Raw genomic sequence first — 20,366 nt, forward strand, 5'->3', positions numbered from 1 at the left:
ATTCTGTGGGACATTTTGTTACTATGTTTTGTTAATATTCCGTACTACCAATTATGTAGAAAATGTAATATGTATCTTTATAGTGTTTATTTTAAAATTATAATTCCTTTTTCTTAGATTTATTTACAATTACTTTTTTTTATTTCTACAAAATAGTTCTGAGATGTTTCATATCCTTCAACTATTTTTTTATTAGCTTATTTGACACTAAATTCGCTTTTTTACAAAACAGCAAAACGCATTATCTCACACACAAACTGAACTCCTAATTTAAAGTCCAACAAAACAACCCATCCCATTGTTAATAAAGAAATTACAATGTGGGTAACAAACCTTTTTTTTTATTTTCTCAGATGTTGGCAGTTGTTGTATCCGTTCTTTTTATAAAAGGTGAGAAACTAGCTATTTCGTTCAAAATGTTTTAAAGGCGTTTGCAAAGGTCTTTTAGCATTTTTCGTAATATATATATATATATATATATATATATATATATATATATATATATATATATATATATATATATATATATATATATATATATATATATATATATATATATATAAACGTTTAACTGAAAGCCGATTTTACTGCAGAATATAAGATTTATTTGTAATGAATGTAAGTGTTTCACGCTAACATTTATCATTACAGGCATTACGTCACAGTCGGTATGTCAAGATGGCTGTTGTGAGTCTGATCCCAGATGTACAAATTTCGATTTCATAATGACTGCCTGCCTCGATTCAGAGCAATCAAAAATCTGCCCGGTGACGTGTAAAACCTGTTCCGTATCCCAAACAACAACATTACCTTCTACGTCACTTCCTCCGATGACGTCATCGTCTCCTTGCCACGATACAGATCCACGGTGTTTTGAATTTGATTTCATAATGTCAGTATGTCGAGACCCAACTCAAGCGTCTCTTTGTCCACAGATGTGTGGATTATGCTCTGCGAAAACAACGTCTTTGCCAACAACAATCCCGACCACGACGACGACAACAACAACAACAACCACATCAAATCTTTGCGAAGACACTGACCCACGCTGTGTGGAATTCGAATTTCTGTTGACCACCTGTCTTGATAGTGAGAAGTCCAAAACTTGTCCAAAAATGTGTGGCCTCTGTTCAGCGGAAACAACAACACAGACGCCTACGACAACAACAATACTGACAACTACAGAGGCGACAACAACAACTTTGGCACCTACCACTACCTCGGCATGTGTAGACACTGACCCCCGCTGTGTTGAGTTTAATTTTATTATCACTGCCTGTGTTGATCCGGTCCAGTCAAAACTATGTCCTCGCATGTGCCAACTTTGTTGATTATCAGGATAAACCATTACAAAGAATGTTTTTTAAGCACTCAGGACTTACTTGCTAACAATGTACTTTCTAAACAAAACACATTATTTTCTATTTAATTTGGTTTATTACAAGAGATTTGATTGGTTAGCAAACAGGATGCGAACATCTAGACTTGTGCCGGGGTAAAATATAGTACAAGTGGAAATTTTAGCGAGACGCAAAGTAAGCGATTTTGTCCTTCAAAATTGGTATATATTTTTAGCGAAATATAATTTTAGCAATTTTATAATGCTCATTAAAGAAGCTTTTATAAATTAAACATTTATAAATTAAAACATTGCTGTGATGTCATTCCTTTGTTCTTGCAGTCTTAAAGTTTACCTGTGTTAAATATCAGACTGTCTCAGTACTGATTTCCTTCAAAATCGGACTGTTACTGGACAAAAGAATTTAAAATGTGATTATCCAAGCAAACAGCAATGTTTGATCTTTATGTGCACATAATTATTTTAAAACAGAATATTTTTTACTGATCATATAGAATTGGAAAATTTAAAAAAAAAGAAGACTTCCAATTAAACTAATATACTAAAATTGTAAACTATAAAATAAAACATGGGCTCTTTGAACTTGTAATGAACTAGGACTTTAAGTGATGTTTTCGTTTAGTGTTTAAAATTCAGAAATTTGCTTATTCTGGCTTTTTATATATCAGAGTTGGCTGGTTAATCTGTCATTTTAATCATAAAAGAATTTTACTTGTAGTAACAAAAAAAAATTATCCATTACACATGCATTCCTTTATGAAGTTTTTCTCAATGCCTGTACTTAAAAATTAATATACCTTTAGGATATCAGCTTTATTTTCTGTATTTGTTCAGTTCAAATCAAAGTTCCAGTCTGCATTTTCCTTTTAATTCCCAAAAAAATATGATTCACTAGACTGTCTGTATCATAATCCAATGCATATTCTGACTTAAGGGTATTTTACCCCTACTCTCTAATCCCGGCAATTACATGTGTATTACTTCAAATACCCTTAATTGTTTAGCTGACTCAAAAAATACCGAGTAGTTTTCATTCAAGCATACACTCTGGAAAGAATTTCTTCATTGGGCATTAATTATACTTCTGTCTTTTGATAAAATATCGGACTGTCTCAGGTAAATCAAAAAGCAATGTTTTAAGTACGATATAAGCCGAAAACAATTCTGTATTAAAAAAATCATACAGTTTTCGGCCCTCAAGCTGTCTGATATTTTTTCATACAAAACTGTATTCGGCATATATCCATTACTAGCATTCAATTCATTGTTAGAGATATTCAATATAGCAATCTCAGCACCCTCGCTAATCATTCCAAAATTGAATTCTCACTAAAGTTCTGCTTATACGTTAATGTGACGTCACAATGCATAGTGTCTCCATCAAAAAAAGAATAACATGACGTCACGATGCTTTGTAGCGTAGTATCTTATCGATGGTTTGAAACACCATTGATTGGATTTAAGGGTTAACGAATAATTTTTTTGATTACATTGAAAATTTATTCTTTATCCAAGTAAATAAAGGGTATACGGGAATTTACCGTATACACCCTTGATTGAATGAAATATGTGGAGATAACGAACAGTATGAGCTCAAAAGTCCATTAAACATTATAAAATAGGAGCAGAGCAAACACGGACCTATAAGACATCAGAGGTGGGATCAGGTGCCATGGAGGAGTGAGCATCCCCTGCCGACCGGTCACACCCGCCTTGTGCTTCTTGTCATGATCGGGTTATAACGGAAAAATCCTTCGATAATTGGATAACTAATAATACATTGTCTCAAATAAAAATATAATCTATAATTTTCTTAGATCTATACGAAGTAATAAGGAACAGTTCTAAGTAAATAACACATATAGATACATGTAATAAGCATATTCAATTTATTCAAAACAAAAATTTATAATTTTAAGTACCCCAAGCTCAAGTAATAATTTCTATTTCACGAGGTTCTTAAATGTGAATTCTACCTCAAGATATAATTGTCAATTGGGTGATAAATTAACCCTATGATGAAATGGTTCCTTACATTTTCAAAAACAACAATTCTTTTACTATTTGTGACATTACATTTTAGGCGGGGTATATAAATCAACTGGAATAATGTTTTTGTTACATAGTGGGGAAGTACAACAAAATGAACACTCAAAATGTATCGCTGTGTAAGAGGTTGGATCATATCCAGAACACTCCTGTCTGTCCGATGTTCTCTCCCACCATTCCTTTCGGCATTCCTGTTCAGTAGCACATCTGGAAAGAAATGGAAATCAGGAAACGATTTTTTTTTTGTTTATAGAAAACGTTTCTTATAAAGGTTCATAATTTTTCATCAAAAGGATGAACCGGTCACAGTAACTTACTGGTAGTGCGTTCGCATCGTGATCGGAAGGGCTGGGTCCGATTCTCATTCGCCGCGCAGCACCAAACCTAAGGCCTAAATATAGGTGGTGACTATTACTTCTCCAAGCGTCCGTCATGAGAATTGAAAGTCATGGGTTCTTCGGACGAGACCTTCCGTGTCACGGTAGGCGTTAGCACGATAAAGAACCATCACTGCTCAATGGCTCAAAGGCCCTGAGTGCCGCGAATAGGTCTTAATTTGAAGCCTTTCACCGGTATATGGTGACTCTCTATATGAGTAAAACAATTCTCGATTGGGACGTAAAATAATATACAAACAATCAATCAATCAAAAAGAAATCGTGCAAAACACTCCAAGTACAAACCTTCTGTTCAATGTTCTGGAACCATCTTTATAGTTAACCAATTCATTTAAACAAAACTGTTGGTCAACAGTGTCACATTGTAATGGTGTGGAAAACTGTTCACATATAAATATCGGCATTCCATTGCAAAGGTAACAAGAAGCTATAAAAATCGAAATACCAGTCAATATTGGATCAAACATTATCGTCCATATTATTGCAAAGAAGGTACATGCATATAATGCAATATTTCTAAATTAATTCTTTAACATACAAATTAAATCTTCCATTGTATTTAGGATGGTTTTTATTTGCAGTAGACGTTCAATTGTAAAGTAAAACTTAAACAGGGTGGCCAAAAGTAGTGTTGCTGAGTATAATACTTATTTACTTGGAGTGGATGAAGTGGTTGTTGTGATGGGTATTGTTGTAGACAAGGTTGGACTAGTGGGCATTGTCGTGGGCGAGGTGGGCGTTGTCGTGGTTGAGGTTGGCATTGTCGTGGTCGAGGTAGGGGTTGTGGTCGAGGTTGACGTTGTCGTACCTGAGGTGGGCGTAGTTTTGAGTGAAGTAGTAGGGGTTGCGGTCGATGTTGGTGTGGTCGTTGTCGAAGCGACCATAATCGTCGTAGATATAGGCGGGACCTTTGTAATAGACCTTGTCGTAGATACAGTAATCACTAAATAAGCAAGAGATCTGTCATTTGATTGTGGTGAATATTCTCGAGCTCTAAGAAAAACCCAGCTCCATTCGAACTTGAATGGACTTAGTAGGGACTCTATGTTCCTTTTCAGTTTGCATAACCTTTACACACTATAGATGTTCAGGAGTAATCAAATTACATAAAATGCATTATAAACGTATTACAAAAAAACCCATAATCTACTTAGGTTTTCGATGAAAATTATAAAGGATCAATAAAGCTTCACCATAGCTGCAGAGGTGTACCTCACTGGTTAAAAAATGAAACATGGATATGACCACCAGAGAGCTAGGATTCTGTGTATTTGAAAGGGTTTATATTTATTAAAGTTGATAGTTATGTCAATATATTTAAACTGCCATCTATATATTAGTGAACGTCAAATAAATAATTCACCTTGCATGCTGCACTGATTCATATTGCATGGGCGATACATGTCCCCTTCGTTAGCACAACAACGAAAACAGGTGTTTAATTTTCGTTTGCCTATGATGTTACCAGTCATCACTGGTGCATGTGTACTATGCTTTACTATCCCATCATGACCACTAAGAGTGTCACAGGTCTAATAAATAAAACGATAAAAGATAGGAAAAAGTTATGATAAATCAATTTCATAATTTTTAACGTTTGGTGAATTATTACGCTTGCAGACTGTTTTGTAAATATTAATTGAATGAAATGTATGAAGATAAGGAACAGTAATCAAGCTCAAAAGTTCACTGAAACAATGCAAAGAATTTGGAGCAGAAGTGGGATCAGGTGCCATAGAGGAGAAAACATAACGTCAGCTATCATTACCTGCTTAGACACGCAGCCTGAGCTGTAAACCAGAAAACCATTGTTGTTAAAGCTTTCTGATGTGAAGCATACCTAGAAAAAGGATGTTAGTGCAGTGAAATATATAGAAAACCAAATTGTTTTATTCAAAATGAATATTAATATTTGCACTGAATTGAACTTGATATTGATAGCAACTATACAGATTATAAAGGTTGGGGAATTTTTTATACTGCATTATTCACCTTAAGTATCCAAGCAAAATATTACCAAAAAAAAAAAAAACTCCCAAGAAATAAACATTTTATCTAGTTTTATTCATTCATTTCATGTACAAATAAGGCTGAGGAGCAATTGTATTAAGGTCATTCTGTTTCATCGAGACTGAACAATATCTTTGTTGTTTAATTCTTAGATAATCTTAACTAATTTCGAAGTTTAAATCAACGGAGATGTGCCGCATATTATTACTTGAAATTTAAAAATGATCGATTAAGATGATGATTGTATGACCTTGACAAATTATTCTCTCAAACTAATCCGCTTGTAAATCATATATTGAGATAATCACTTTAATTTTACTAAGACTGTCTAGGATATTGCTTCCTTCTTAAGCTGTGGTACAATGATTTAGTCCTTACACGAGGGATTCAAATCAGATGCAGGACATGGACTCCAGATGAGACCGTATTAACAGAGGTTCCGTGTCGTTACAGATAAACTGGAACGTAGAAGTATCCGCACTGGTTATTGACCAAATACAACCCTCTACCGGTATTTGCTGACGCCCCAACATGGGTGAAGACATTTTCAAAGGGACGTAAAGCAAACAAACAACCATTCAAAAAAAGAACTTAGATAGAATATATATTTAAATGCAACTCCAAGAATCTGACCCTATCTGATTTGAATTCTCTCCTTTCAGTTAAAAAAATAGCAGATAAAAATGTAATACTTTTTCTTTCAAATCATTTATTTGGACGTGTGCCATTAAATTCACAGAATGATATATTTTAGTAATTTTTAAAAATCAGATTAAAGGAAAAATGTTTTCACAAGGATGAGAAGGATTCGTTAAGATTTTTAAAACAATCCGAATAAAGAACACAGATGATCAATTTGTGGTTTCTTATGTACGCAACGGATCTTAAAATAAGACACAAATTTCAATTGATTTCAGGATGGAAATATGTCTTTGGAAATACAGAATAATTGAAAACTGCGTACATTTCTCGTCATTATGATAGGCAACTTAATAAGTTTGAAAGTTCAATTTTCCTTTGTTAAATCCATCGACAATTTATACAATTCACTTAAGAAGCATTAGATGGAAAAATATGTCAGATTGCAAAAGACTGTTTTCTTTTAAAGCGATTCTTTCTAATTTTATGATTATTATATTTTGAATGATATGATTACCTCTCCTAGTGGGCAGATTCGTACATTTTGTTGACATGATGCAAAATCCTGAACATGACTGCACACATAACATATTTGAAGGCAATTTGAGACTGAAAGTATTCCAAACCAGAGAGTTAAAACATCAAATGCATCCATCACTCTTCGTTATCACCATATTTTTCATTTCAGCCAGTTTCTGTGCATTTGAATCAAACAAAACTAAAAATGTATAAATTATTGCAGTTTATATTTATTGTTCATTATATGTACTTGTACTTATACTAAATACTTACCTTGATAATGATAAAATATCAAAAGAAAGCACGTACAAATAACCTTCATTCCTACAAAAACATAATCTGTTTAGGTTTTCGATGAAAAAAAAAAACTTAACAGAAACAGAAAACAGTCTACAGGATACAAACAGAAACAGGTACACTTTGATTATACATTTCAAGTACGTTAAATTTAAATCTCGTCAATATAACCCTTTCTATCTATAGTAAAGTTGTGTTTAGGTCGTAAAAGTACGAAAAGATATCAGTTGCACGTGATTTTGTTTTTAATCTGTTAAATAATTGGAAAAACCTTTTTAAGCAATTTATTCCTACATCTGGATTTGTGTTGTTTCACAGGATTAAACGTAATTATGCCACAACCCTAAAAAGCTGTATAAAAAGTCCTTAACACAATAGTTTGACTAGAATAAAACTAAAGTGTCAAAGATGGGGTATCTTCTTCCAACCTTTCCATTTTTTTCTTTAGCATTGTACACATTATAAGATAGGCATATCTTCAAAATGCTTCCAATGAAATATGGAGATAACGAACAATATTCAAGCTCAAAGTCCATTAAAACAATACAAATCGGGAGGAGAGCAAACATGGACCTCCAAAAACATCAGAGGTGGGATCAGTTGCCATGGAGGAATGAACATCCCCTGCTGACCGGTCACACCCGCCGTGTGCTTCTTATCATGATCGAAAAATAAGGGAAAAATCCATCGACAATTCAGTGCGTAAATAATGGCCTACAGTGGCTGCAACGTTATTGTTGACAACTTACACGAACGATCACGTTACACGAACGATTCCGCACAATTAACGCACGATAAAATCTGTTACACGAACGATCCTTCACGCACACGATTCTACACGTTACACGATCTTACACGATTGCTTACGCAAACGCACGATTCTTCACGCAAAATAGTTCAAATTCTATAGGAATGGATATTTTCAAAACGAAATAAGGCTGAATACTTATTTTAGTTTGCAAATAATTATTGATATTATTTCATCGACTTTGAAAAATGAAAAAAAAAAAATAGAAATGGATATTTCTGGAACCAAATTCATGTAAGACTTATTGATTATTCTAGATTACAAATAACAAATAATTATTTAAGTAATTCTCCGACTTAAGAAAACTGATTTTTTTTTCTATCAGAAGATGTACATGTAGGTGGATCGTGAGTTTTGATTGAATTGGATTTCATAATATGCAGAAAGAGATAAGTTTGAAAAAATGGCATGAAAATGAATTAAATTATGTTATATCCATGTTTCCATTTGCGAATCTCTTAAATCAACAATTATTTTACAAAACATTTATTTGCAGAAATTATAAAAATAATTAAAATTAAGCTCCAGAGATAAACACTGAGAAACGAAATCCCGACAATCATGTCGTATACATGTACATGTACCTTCGCCGACTAAATATTTATGTCAGCATTGAGAATTGTTTATTTATTTATTTGTAAAATCATCTATTTTTGATCTATTGATTTTAAAAATTTCTTGACCATAATTAGCAGTAAACATAATTAACATCAGAGAAAAATATCCTTAATCATCTAAGTACGGTTTATCACAAAAAAAATTACGCTATTTGACGAGAACACAATATTGTACGACTTACTATGTTGCTTATTTCCAAGCGATAATTAGTTCGTACTGCTTTTAATTATGTAAATCACTCTTCATTTATTTTATTTGGATTGAAAAAAAAAAACAGACAAGAGAAATGCTTGTATAACAAATAACATTCCGATAAAAACTTACAAAAACGAAATTTACACGTTTCTTAACGCACGATCACGCACGATTAAAACCGCAAACGATTGAGTCTGATACACGCACGATCTCGCACGTTACACGAACGATCACGCACGTTACACGAACGATTCTACACGATTGGTTTGTCAACAATAACGGGCATTATCCTGTTATTAACATCGCGATGCTAATAATTTTTGACGTTATTGGCGTTAAAAAAATTTATAATATGATATAATATTAATGTTTTTTCTTTACATTTCAATTGCATTTATTCCGTTATAGACCTATGTGATTTTTTAGAAATTACCTTATTTTGAATGGCAACTGACTTGTGACTAAGTGGTTGGTATATATATATCATAAAACTTTTCAATAATTGTAGCATGATTCAAAGAAGTTTTAGATGATGTATGACTCGATTGTAAGGCACGGTATAAACATTTTTAAATATAACAAAGTTTAATATTGTTCGCTTCCGTTTCCATACACTAGTACCTTACGTATATATATTTTTCTCTCTGAAGTAAATTTATATCGGAATAAATGTATTGATTGAAAATGGGAAGAATTACTTTATTCCTTTATAAATAAATTGGGGGGATATGAAAAGTAGAGATGGTATCTTGATTGTGCTAATAATTATTGTAATGTACCATTTATTCCGTAATTATTGTATAAATTATTTTTTCTGACAAAAAATTTATACTCGGAATAAAACTATTGATGAAAAATGGTATGAATTCAAAAGATGTACTTTATTCCGTTATAAATAAATTTAAAAATGAAAGGAGGGTGTGTGATTGTCCTAATAATTGCTGGAAGGTAACAATGCATAAATTTTATTCTCTCCGAGGTAAATTTATAACGGAATAAATGTATTGATGAAAAATTGTATGAATTCATAAGATGCACTTTATTCCGTTAAAGAATTTGAAAAAAGGAGGGAGGAGGTAGGGGATTGTGCTAGTAATTGCTGGAATGTTCCATATTTTCAATAATTAGTGTCTAATTCTTTTCTATATCCGAGGTATATTTATAACGGAATAAATGTATTGATGAAAAATTGTATGAATTCATAAGATGCACTTTATTCCGTTAAAGAATTTGAAAAAAGGAGGGAGGAGGTAGGGGATTGTGCTGATAATTGCTGGAATGTTCCATTTATTCAATAATTAATGTATAATTTCTTTTCTATTTCCGAGGTAAATTTTTAACGGAATAAATGTTTTTATGTAAAGTGGTGTGAATTTAAAAGATGTACTTTATTCTGTTACAAAATATGAGAGAGAAAAATTGAAAAAGGGGACTGATTGTCCTATAATAATGGTAGAATGTAACATTTATTCCTTTGTTAATTTATCTATTATTTCTTTCTCTGCGAGGTATAACTTTATTTGTATTGAAGGAATACACCTTTTAACCCGTTATAGGCAAAAAAGAATTTTCTACAGAATTAATTTAACGGAATAATTGCAATGCATTAAGATTAACAGTAAATGCACATTTACATAATTTTCTTAATATGGAAAGGGGGATCTTTTGCCACATATTGCTGTTGTTTAGAAACGGAATAAGTGTACTTATTCTAATTAAGCTTTTTAAGGCAATAGAAGTAACGTAAAAGTCATGTTTTCTTTCCTTATATTAAAAGGGAAGTGTATTTAAAGTTCATAAAATTACAATTTATTACATAATACAGGTAATATGTACTTTTACAGTTTTTGAGTAGTATTCTCGTTTAATCCGTTCAAGATCAATGGTCGTTATTTCCATTATTTGATTTCTGCACGGATTTGAATGTATTCCAGAACAGGTGAGGAATAAAAGGCCTTTGTTAGTGACCTGACACTGTAAAGAAGTCCCGAACACTACCTTTTATAGAAGACATGGAATTGAATGAGTCGCTAATCATGATGCTCTACTACATGTTTTTAAAAATACTTAATTCACTACAAGAGAAACATAATTTTTTTTCTTCATCATATCTTTATTTTGTAAAATTCTCTCTGTGTATAATACTCCTAGTATTAGAATCGCGATTCTAATAAGTTTTGAGGTATTTATGTGAATGTCGTCTCTCTATATATACTCCTGTTATTGGCATCGCGATGCTAATAAGTTTTGAGGTATATAAATGTGTCTCGTCTCTCTATATATACTCCTGTTATTGGCATCGCGATGCTAATAAGTTACAGGTATATAAATGTGTCTCGTCTCTATATATATACTCCTGTTATTAGCATCGCGATGCTAATAAGTTTTGGACATTTTAACTCAGTAAGATGTGCCATTTTTAGAGTGATACCCCCAAAAACTCCAAGCCCCATTTTTTCTGATGAAATCCCCCAAAGAAACCCTTTTCCCGGGAATACTTCCCTTTGAGGAGCTTATAATCTTGATATTTGGAAACGTCGTCCCTCTATATATACTCCTGTTATTGGCATCGCGATGCTAATAAGTTTTGAGGTATATAAATGTGTCTCGTCTCTCTATATATACTCCTGTTATTAGCATCGCGATGCTAATAAGTTTTGAGGTATTTATGTGAATGTCGTCTCTCTATATATACTCCTGTTATTGGCATCGCGATGCTAATAAGTTTTGAGGTATTTATGTGAATGTCGTCTCTCTATATATACTCCTGTTATTGGCATCGCGATGCTAATAAGTTTTGAGGTATATAAATGTGTCTCGTCTCTCTATATATACTCCTGTTATTGGCATCGCGATGCTAATAAGTTTACACTTATATAAATGTGTCTCGTCTCTCTATATATACTCCTGTTATTAGCATCGCGATGCTAATAAGTTTTGAGGTATATAAATGTGTCTCGTCTCTATATATATACTCCTGTTATTGGCATCGCGATGCTAATAAGTTTACAGGTATATAAATGTGTCTCGTCTCTCTATATATACTCCTGTTATTAGCATCGCGATGCTAATAAGTTTTGGGCATTTTAATTTAGTAAGATGTGCCATTTTTAGAGCGATACCCCCCAAAAACTCCAATCCCCATTTTTTCTGATGAAATCCCCCAAAGAAACCCTTTTCCCCGAAATACTTCCCTGTGTGGAGCTTATAATCTTGATATTTGGAAACGTCGTCCCTCGATATATACTCCTGTTATTAGCATCGCGATGCTAATAAGTTTTGAGGTATTTATGTGAATGTCGTCTCTCTATATATACTCCTGTTATTGGCATCGCGATGCTAATAAGTTTACAGGTATATAAATGTGTCTCGTCTCTCTATATATACTCCTGTTATTAGCATCGCGATGCTTATAAGTTTTGAGGTATTTATGTGAATGTCGTCTCTCTATATATACTCCTGTTATTGGCATCGCGATGCTAATAAGTTTACAGGTATATAAATGTGTCTCGTCTCTCTATATATACTCCTGTTATTAGCATCGCGATGCTAATAAGTTTTGAGGTATATAAATTTGTCTCGTCTCTCTATATATACTCCTGTTATTAACATCGCGATGCTAATAAGTTTAATTTACAGGTATGTAAGAATGTCTCGTCTCTATATATATACTCCTGTTATTAGCATCGCGATTACAAGTTTATTATTCATTTTTATCTAAATTTTATTTTCAACCATTTAAAATCATGAAATGTTTATATTTAACAACTTTTAACGCTTCTGACGTTACGTTAGAAAACGTCAATAATTATTAGCATCGCGATGCTAATAACAGGATTATGCCCAATAACGTTGCAGCCACTGTAACAATAAATATGAAAAACGTCGGTCAGCATATGACTTAATGTCGTATATGTCATAATAATCTTCAGAAAATGAAGAAATCGGATTAAACGAGCATTCTGAGATATAACATATTAAGCAAAATTTTTCCGATACCGACAGCATAATCTGGTTCCCCTAAAAAATTGAAAAGGCCTTAGCTCCTTCACAAATCATTGAAGCCGAACAAAATGCAAATTTGATCTTTAAGTAATCAAGGTAGCCTTAATACCAGAAACTAGCTCAATTTATGAAAAAATGTGGAACCAAATTGGAAATTTGGTCCAGCTTAGAAATTAAAAGGACAATAATTCTGTCAAAAATCGCCGAAGCTGTACGAAATGTAAATTGGTCTATAATTCTTCAAGGTACACTCACGTACCAAAAACTAGCTCAATATAAGCATGCATTTCGAAAAAAAAAAGTGCGGAAAACCAACTGGCATAAAGACAGAGGGACAAACAGAGGAAAAGACGAAAGGAGAGACAGACCTACAGATAGATGGGTAAAGTGCTGGACTTCAGGAAAGAAACGAATTTAAGAACTTTAAATATGCATTTCTGTGCTTTAGTAGTGATCTGTTTTGTATATATATTTTTTTGAAATATCAGGAAAAAATAGTCATTTTCATAGGGTTTAATCGATGTATGAAACACTTGTCGATAGAGAGAACAATTAAAAGAATGCACATGTCATTAAACGTTACATAAAAATCAAGTACGATGATTTGCAATTAAATTCCCTCAAATAATCTACCTTTTCGTGGAGTGACAGATTTATAAAATTCCATCTTTTTCCATGCAAATTATAGCACAAACAACTGAAAAGATAACCTTCTGAACCATGGCCCATATAGTTGAGGTTTATCAGGATATGCCTGTTAAATGGATTGCAATATATGATGTACCTCAAAATATTATCTTATTTGTACCGAATTCAGTACAATTGATAAGAATGCATTGTATTTATTTCTTAAGTCGCTATAGAATGTGAAACCACAAGAGTATATTCTACACTGAGATTCTAGCAGACGCCTGAAATCCACAATTACGAAATTGGGGAAAAAAGATTTATAGACATTATATATTTATGTAAAACTGAGACAGGTATATCAGCAGATTTACATGATTTTTGTTTTATTTATACCGAGAAAAACATTAGGTGTGAAATTTCTATCAACTTTTTTTGTTGGAAAACTTACCAATTGAAATTAAGTTTTCTAGAGACGATTTTTAATTCTTTTACACCTGTTGCTTTATCTTAACACCTGTTACACTGTGTGATGACATCAATAAGAATTTAGCTGTCGAGACATAACATCCATGTAGTTATTAGCTTTTGTTGCAGAGACCACGATAAGCCAGTCTAACCAAAGAAGAAAGTACTATAGTAAATCAGTTTCAAAATACATGTATATCTATAAATATGATTTACTGATCTGCAACTGTCATGGTTATAACTATATTGTCACAATCCTAAATCAAATTAATAGTCATAGTAATAACTTGTAAAACAAAGACTCAAAATGATCACTATAATAAATCCAAGTATTTTTTTTTTTTGTTTGTTTGTTTGTTTATTGTTTAACGTCTCTATCGAGAATTTTTCACCCATATGGAGACGCAACCACTTGCCGGTGGAGAGCTGCAAATTTTGACCTATACTTGGCACTCTGGGCCATTGAGCAGTGAGGGATCTTTTTCGTGCCAGCACCTACTGCGACACGGGACCTCGGTTTATACGGTCTCATCCGGAGGACCGGTCTCCACGTCCCACAGTGGGATTCAAACCCGCGATGTAAGGATCAACTCCTTACTCCGCGACTCTAGAGCGAACTCTCTAACAACTGCGCGACGCGGGCGACAATCCAAGTGTCATATGAATAAAACTATGTTACTTATTTCAATTGAAATTCCTTTAAATTATCAATATTGGTTTCTTGCATTGAAGGACAACTGAAATTATTTTTATTGATAAATCACATTAATTTATAAGTCAGAATAAACAAAGTCACTAAGTACTTCAAACTACGTGTTAAAAGTTATCAATTTATGCAAAATGGTATAAATTGAGTAATAATTATCGTAAATCAAGCGTTCAGAGTTATCATAATAGTGTCATAGTGATACAATAATAAATGAAACTATTCAAAGTTATCAGTATAGCAAATCAAAGTTTCAAAGTTATTAGTATACCCTTATCCTTGTAAGTAATAATATAGAAAACTATACTTCACTAAGCTAAATATCGTTAATTATAGTAACGCAATGTCTCAACGTTATAAACATAGTAAATCAAAGTTTTCAAAGTTATCATTATAGTGTCAAAGTGATCATTAGTGTCAACGATAATACTAAAGTGTCAAAATGATCACTATTGCGTCAAGGTTATCACTATATTATTTCTAAGTGTCAAAGTTATCACTATGGTAAATCAAAAATTTAAAAGTCATTTCTAAAGTAATTGTAAGTTAAAAATTTATTACTTCTTAATTTCAAAATCCACCAACTTTATATCTCAAATATAGCTAAAAAATCAAATATATCTCTCAATCAGCTACGTTTTTACATTCAAAAGAATTATAAGTGAAGTTAAAGAGGTATGGTGTATACTCTAGCCTTATTCTTTTTTGATCAATTTTCTTCTGTTTTTATCTTTAATCCAACAAGTGAATTTTTGTTTAGATAATTATACACTAGTGATGTTTGGTATTAAAACATTATAATTTTTACTCTGGGTCTATGTAATTTTGCAGGCTTAGGAGTAATATCAAAGACGCCAACTTGCGTAATACCAATGAAGGTCTATAAACGTTTTCCCACTAAACTTAGTCAAAACCTTGTCAAAGTGTTAATTCAAGGAGAATATTTAATAATTAGTTGTTTCAAAGGTACATTACATATACCGACACGATAAATCCACGTAAAACAGTTTTCCCTTGAATCCTACTGTTTTGGAGTTTTATAAGATCTAATTTTGTTATTTTTTATATCTAATTTTATTGATATAAACAATAACAAATTAATGATGTGTTTCTCCCTTTTTAATGGTAACATTTATAATGTACGTATTTTTTATTACTTTTATTCCTCAACGGTTGCTAATTTTGCGTGTCATTTGAGATTTAAATCAACGGTTGTTAATTTTGCATGTCATTTGAGATTTAATTATCTGCAAAGACAGAAAAAAAAAACAATGTGTGTGGTTTGTAACTTTTGATTAAAAAAGTCAAAGATGCTTATCATCCAAATGGAAGATACACATTCAGAGTAAAAGTAATATTTTTATTTATTTTTATTTATTGATTGTAAATTAAAAGCACTTTGCAATTGCAAGGAACACGTTTCATGACAGATACAGAATTATATTCTAGGAGGTACATATAAGTCATCTGGAACAATCTTTTTGTTACATTGTGGGGTGATACAACAGAAAGAGCACTCGAAATAAGTCATTGTAAAAGAGTTGGGATCATATCCAGTACATTGTTGTCTGTCGGACGTCCTTTCCCACCATTCCTGTCGGCATTCCTGTTCTGTGGCATATCTGAACAAAATAAAAATATCGTTAACTCTTCTCCATAGAACACAACTTTAGATATCTGCAGGTGACGATTTTATTGGTTCCTTGTTTTTTAACTTATGTAATGATTAAACAGTAAAAAAGATATTTTTGCTAGTGATTTTCAATATCCATGCTTTCGAGTATTTCTCCTTAAAAGTATATGGGAAAGAAATAAAAACGTTAACTTGTAAAAAGCATAAACATTTATGTAAGATGTAATGTTAAAATGTGTTTGCTATACTCGGCTATAAAATACACCTTTTTTATTGAACGAGCACTTTAACTTCAAATCAATTCACATAATTATCACAGACTAAGCAAGACGAAAAGCATCTCTTTCATCTATCATCTAGAATGATGAACAAAAATTCTATAACTCACAATGATGAATGATATAACCTCATTCATTATAACGATGACTGTCCTCACCTTGAGAACTTTTGCATCGCATAAAATTTCAAATTTTCAGAGTGGATTAGACCAAAGGAGGTGGACAACTCTCTCAAAATCAATTGCTATACTGAGCTTGAAACAAAAACCTACGACCTTACCTTACAAGCAGATGTCTTTAAGAAGTGTTTTCTTTGTTCATTTCCCTTAAGATACTGTAACTGTTCTAGAAAGCTAGTCGATATGAGCTTAGAGTAAACAAATTCAATTACAAACCTTCTGTCCAATGTTCTGGAACCATCTCTATTGTTAACCAATTTATTAATACAAAACTGTTGGTCAGCAGTGTCGCATTTCAATGGTGTTGCTAGCCGTTCACATAAAAATGATGGCATTCCATTGCATAGGTAACAAGAAGCTATCATAAAAGCACCTTATAGTACCAATTACTATAAGAAGAAAATGTAAACCAAAAGTAACTGTGAACAAAAACGAATTACTTTATCAGTAGACTTCAAATTATAAATTGGATCCAGACAGATATATGAACGCAAATAACGACTAAATACAAACAAATTATTACTAGGAGTACTCATGGTCGAGGTAGGCGTTGTCGTAGGCGAGGTAGGCATTGTCGTAGGCAAGGTAGGCGTTGTCGTAGACGAAGTAAGCGTTGTCGTAGACGAGGTAGTTGTTGTTGGAGACGAGGTAGGCGTTGTCGTAGACGAGGTAGGCGTTGTTGTAGGTGAGTTAGGCGTTGTCGTAGAAGAGGTAGGCGTTGTCGTAGGTGAGGTATGCATTGTCGTAGACGAGGTAGACGTTGTTGTAGACGAGGTAGGCATCCGGGTGGGTGAGGTTTGCGTTGGCGTGGATGAAGTAGGATTGGTCCTAGGAAAGGTTGTAGTGATTGTGGATGAGATAGTTGAGGTTTTTGCAGCAGACATTATTGAAGACTTCGTAGTCACTAAATAGACAAGAGACCTTTAGGACAGTCACCTGAGTATGAAGCGTATTTTTGTACATGTAATATAGGAAACTCAACTCCACCTTTGTTTGTACCCGTTAACAATTATTTTACTCGGTGTTCAATATCAATGTGCTTGAAAATTGTTTATTTAAACAAGGGGTTAAAAACAAAATTTTAGGATAAATACATTTTAAGAGCCATTCTCTGTAATGACTTGAAATTTTATATAGGAACTGTGGCACGCATAGTCATATAATTTCTCCAGACTCTCTATGATGAAAGTCTTTGGTATCGTTATCTCACATCAGGCAAAAATTGGTAACTATGTGTCATGGTTACCATGGCAACATGCCATAATGTTTGAAAAATGGCATTTTTCAACATGTTCAGAGTCCCATAGTTAATGTTTGCAGCAGTGCAATCAAGTGGCAATGACTGTTTCCAAAAGCTGAAGGCATGATGTTTTAAATGCTTGATAAACATTTTGGGTAAATCAACTACCGGTATTATACACGTTACCATGGACCAAAAGTATTCAAAAGTAATAATTTCAATTATTCCCATTTACAAAGCCATACATCAAAAAAAAAAAAAAAAAAAAAAAAACCATTATAAGTTAAAATGCAACCATTTAATAGATAAAGATCCTTGTAATACATACCAAGGACGATATTTGATATTATTTTTATTGGTTGGCAATGGTTGCCATGGTTTTAATACTGCAATGGGATATAAAATTTACTCTCTGTATCTTTTAATCTGATCTTATCTTTTAAAAAAGCACATTTTTATATAACTGGTGATCAATTTTTAAAAGTAATGGTGTATTCCTAATTCTTACATTTCAAAACTTTCAAATAAAATCCTTTAAATATAACGTTGCTATGGAAATAAGCAGAAAAAATATGTATAAAAAAAGCTAAAAAAATATTTCGTCTCCTTGGATACGCACCCTTGTATGTAGATTCCCAAAACTTTTATGATTGATATTTATGAACAACTAACTTGAATTTCAAATTTGACTACCACATAATCTCTAACTGGATGCAAGAAGCTACCTCATGGGGTTTAATATTGCTATAAAGTGAACAAAATCGAACATTTTCCCCTCTTAATAAACATAGCAACTGTGTTATTTTCTTCATCAAACTTAACCAAAAATATGATATTCAACTTTAGTTCTATCAGATAAATACCATTCACGGTCGGTGATTCAAATACGTTTCTTTATTAAAGAGAAGCTAAATTCCTAAAGCAACAACAACAAAAAATCACTTTGAACCACTGGTTCGTTGTTTCCATGGTTACACTGCAAAGTAACGATTAATCTAAATTTTCTTATGTTATCTGTATTACAAGGTCCTAGCGAACTATATTTGCCGGTCTTGAATTTCAATGTTTTCCTAAGGATAGTAGCCATAACCAAAACTAAATTTAATGGTTGCCATGGTAACAAAGTGTAACCAAATTTTGTATGTTTTAAATTTATTTTTAGAAAAATATTGCCAATACCTTATTGCTAAAGGTCAAATATTATTATTGTTTTTCTTGAGTTGTTGATCAAGTTTGATCATGTTATCCCATCATTAGTGAATATTGACCATTTTGCAGCATTTTTCTGCTTTAAAATGTATTCCAAATGTACCCATGGTTACCACTTACTTAGAGATTTATTCTAAATAGTTTTTTATAATATATGTGGCAACAAGATGTCATGTTTTTTGCGAGAATGGTTCATTTGTACTTCTTAGTCTTTATTAAGGCTCAATAAAAGTTCAAAATAGTTAAAAATCTCGATTTTTGAAACTTTTCCTGCTGTTACCATGGCAACCAAGACATATAGCAACCAAATTTTATTTGATATTTGTTTCTGGTTTCTTCATCTGACCATTGTGACAAACGATCAACAATATGGTTAGGGTTCAGCGTCATCAGGCAAACAATTCAATTTGCTAGCTGTCATGGAATAAAGATTTTATAGATGAACTATAAAGCAACATCTCATTGCCGAAATGATTTTTACAATTGTTGCAGTGAGTTGCTGCTTATTATAATCTTCTATACAGTGTACGTGTAAAATGTCAATGGGTAAAGAAAATATTTTAAAAAGTTTTTTTTTTTTTTTTTTATTTAGGCCTATATCTCAATTTGCCACTATGAATTTGAAATTGATAATTTTAATTGCAATGAAGCATTTTAAAAGGCCATGTATTCTCTACATTTGGTTAAAAAAAAAAACTTGTCGAAACAAAGCCATTTACCTTGAGTGCTGCACCGATCCACATTACAAGGACGATGCATGTCCCCTTTGTTATCACAACAACGGAAGCATGTGCTTATCGTTCGTTTTCTTTTGTCTATGATGTTACCAATGATCACTGGCGCATGCGTACCATGTTTATTATCCCCATCAAAATTACTCAGTGTGTTATACATACCTAATAAAATAAGTAGAGGCATTTACAAGTAAAAAGTGATATTTTTTATGCTTGAATATTTTTTGTGGAAATTTTATTGAAAATGTTTAATTACCTGCTTAGATACACAGCCTGAACTGTATTGTAAAACTCCATCCTTGTGAAAGCTTTCAGATGTAAAGCATATCTACAAGGAATCGTTCCTCATGATCAGTTACAAATGTAAAAAAAATAATTAAAGACAATTCTCATG

At 32.5% G+C, this 20,366-nt stretch overlaps 3 protein-coding genes across 3 annotated transcripts; 1 reads left to right on the forward strand and 2 right to left on the reverse strand.

Annotated features, from left to right (window-relative positions):
* The first annotated feature begins 353 nt into the window (after positions 1-353).
* LOC133174443 (hepatitis A virus cellular receptor 1-like) lies at positions 354-1,331 on the forward strand. Its single transcript, XM_061309570.1, has 2 exons — positions 354-390; positions 652-1,331. The coding sequence occupies exons 1-2, from the start codon at positions 354-356 to the stop codon at positions 1,329-1,331; spliced, it is 717 nt and encodes a 238-aa protein (XP_061165554.1).
* A 2,101-nt stretch (positions 1,332-3,432) lies between these two features.
* Positions 3,433-7,297, reverse strand: LOC133174527 (uncharacterized). Its single transcript, XM_061309640.1, has 7 exons — positions 7,249-7,297; positions 6,974-7,065; positions 5,576-5,647; positions 5,171-5,339; positions 4,463-4,750; positions 4,093-4,234; positions 3,433-3,616 (listed from the first exon to the last, which is right to left on the reverse strand). Exons 1-7 carry the CDS (start codon positions 7,295-7,297, stop codon positions 3,433-3,435), a joined length of 996 nt encoding a protein of 331 aa, XP_061165624.1.
* Positions 7,298-16,137: 8,840 nt separating this feature from the next.
* Positions 16,138-17,673, reverse strand: LOC133174528 (uncharacterized). Its single transcript, XM_061309641.1, has 3 exons — positions 17,322-17,673; positions 17,006-17,147; positions 16,138-16,321 (listed from the first exon to the last, which is right to left on the reverse strand). Exons 1-3 carry the CDS (start codon positions 17,671-17,673, stop codon positions 16,138-16,140), a joined length of 678 nt encoding a protein of 225 aa, XP_061165625.1.
* Positions 17,674-20,366: the final 2,693 nt, after the last annotated feature.

This window comes from Saccostrea echinata, unplaced genomic scaffold, assembly GCF_033153115.1.
Source record: "Saccostrea echinata isolate AGI-Se365-2 ecotype Australia unplaced genomic scaffold, CSIRO_AGI_Sech_v1 ptg000058l, whole genome shotgun sequence".
Classification (NCBI taxonomy): domain Eukaryota; kingdom Metazoa; phylum Mollusca; class Bivalvia; order Ostreida; family Ostreidae; genus Saccostrea; species Saccostrea echinata.